The sequence below is a fragment of the Salvia hispanica genome, chromosome 1, assembly GCF_023119035.1.
Source record: "Salvia hispanica cultivar TCC Black 2014 chromosome 1, UniMelb_Shisp_WGS_1.0, whole genome shotgun sequence".
In the NCBI taxonomy this organism is placed as follows: Eukaryota; Viridiplantae; Streptophyta; class Magnoliopsida; order Lamiales; family Lamiaceae; genus Salvia; species Salvia hispanica.
The window spans coordinates 23,039,732-23,041,685 of NC_062965.1; the positions used below are offsets into that span (position 1 = coordinate 23,039,732).

The 1,954-nt window shown below is 40.2% G+C and overlaps 1 protein-coding gene across 1 annotated transcript in view; it reads right to left on the reverse strand.

Annotated features, from left to right (window-relative positions):
- Positions 1–1,825: 1,825 nt before the first annotated feature.
- LOC125190812 (probable inactive leucine-rich repeat receptor kinase XIAO) overlaps positions 1,826–1,954 on the reverse strand; it is a 17,956-nt gene continuing 17,827 nt past the window's right edge. The window contains exon 8 of the mRNA XM_048088217.1: positions 1,826–1,921. Coding sequence (XP_047944174.1) covers positions 1,826–1,921 — 96 coding nt within the window. The remainder of the gene's footprint in view (positions 1,922–1,954) is intronic.

Below are 1,954 nucleotides of genomic sequence, written 5' to 3' on the forward strand. Positions count from 1 at the left end.
GCCTCTCTTCTTCGTCTTATATTTATATCCAACTCCAAAAAAGAATTCCACTGATCATCTTGGCCTTCCGCTTCTTATAATCATGTAACCAATTCCAATTCCAACTACGAATCCACATCCATATCCAATCACTACACTTCTCCAACCAAATCCATCTATAAATCCATACTCATCTTCATCTTCTTCTTCTTCTTCTCGAGGAAACAATGGTTTTCCATCACTCCCCTCACATTTTTCTGTCAATGCAAATCCACAGAGTCCTACATTTCCAACATATGATTCATTCCCAAATGTGGAAAGTTGAGTAGAGTGTGGTATTTGTCCCTCAAGCTTATTCATCGAAAGGTTTAACTTTGCAAGAAATGTCAACCTTGCTAATTCATTTGGAATTTCTCCATCAGTTTGTTCGATGACAAGTACATCGACTCGAGCAAACACATGTTAAATATTGGCCTACGATATTTGACTTTTTGTCAAAAATTTTCATCCCACATCGAAGGGGAGTTAGAAGCTGGGGGAGTAGCTGCCTATAAAAGGAGCACTCCTGCCTCATTTGTAATACACCTCAAATTTGTATTCTCTTCTCCATTTAAATATAAGTGGGCTCTGCACAGGGTGCTCGGAGACTTAGGCAATTTGGCCGAACTCCGTTATCAAAGTTTCGGGTGTGTTCTTTCTTTATTATTTATTTTGTTCCGCATTTATTTCTTGGTTTGCTTTTCTGCTGTGATATTGTATTCAATATTATTTGCGGGTATTGTAGTAGTGTTTTGTACACCGACTGATAAATTCTGTTTGGAGTCTGGTAATTAAGAGAGGACAGTGTCCCCACCAGTCTTTCTAGAGAATTTATTTGGGGAAGTAATTTTATCGAGGTAGACCCCATTGGGTTAACTCTAAAATTACTGAATCGGTTCATTTCACTATTTGAGAGAAAATTTGCCCGGTTTTCTCAACAATCTGCACATAGATTGTGGAAGACACTGGAGGACAAATTTCTGAAGAAGAGTGGTCAGAATAAGCTCCTTATGAAGAAAAGGTTGTTCCGATTTGAATACCGGTCAGGTACCACTATGAATGAACACATTACTTTGTTTAATCAGTTAGTAGCAGACCTGCTAAATTTAGATGTGAAATTTGAGGATGAGGATCTGGCATTGATGTTGTTGTCGTCTCTTCCTGATGAATTTGAACATCTGGAGACCACATTGCTCCATGGTAAAGAGAATGTGTCTTTAGATACTGTATGTTCTGCTTTGTATAGTCATGAATTGCGAAAGGCAGATAAAATGAAAGGCAAAGCAGTTACAGATGAAGCATTAGTGGCAAGGGGTCGTCAACAAGGCCGATCAAAGGAGAGAAGAGGAAGGTCCAAATCGAAAAGACGAGCTGCCAAAGATGAGTGTGCTTTCTGTTATGAGAAAGGACATTGGAAGAAAGACTGCCCAAAGTTGAAGAAGAAAGAAAAGGCTTCGCAGGATGCAAATATTGCTGAATGCAAAAATGATGCGGAGTCGGATTGTTCTTTGACCATTTCACCTACAACATCGCATCCAGACGAGTGGATATTGGATTCAGGTTGCACCTATCATATGTGTCCCATCAGGGAGTGGTTCTTTGATTTCGAAGAACTCAATGGCGGACTTGTTTACATGGGAAATGACAGTCCATGTAAAACAGTCGGGATAGGCTCAATCAAGCTGCAAAATCAGGATGGATCCACCAGAATTTTGAAGGATGTACGGTATGTGCCCCAGTTGAAGAAGAATCTCTTTGGGGGCCTTAGAATCTAAAGGCCTAGTTGTGATGATGCGAGATGGAATTCTTAAAGCAACTTCAGGAGCATTGGTGATGCTGAAAGGCGTGAGGAAGAACAATTTGTATTACTACCAAGGTAGTACAGTTGTTGGGACAGTAGCAACTGCAACTTCGAGTAGCAAGAAGGATGCAGAGG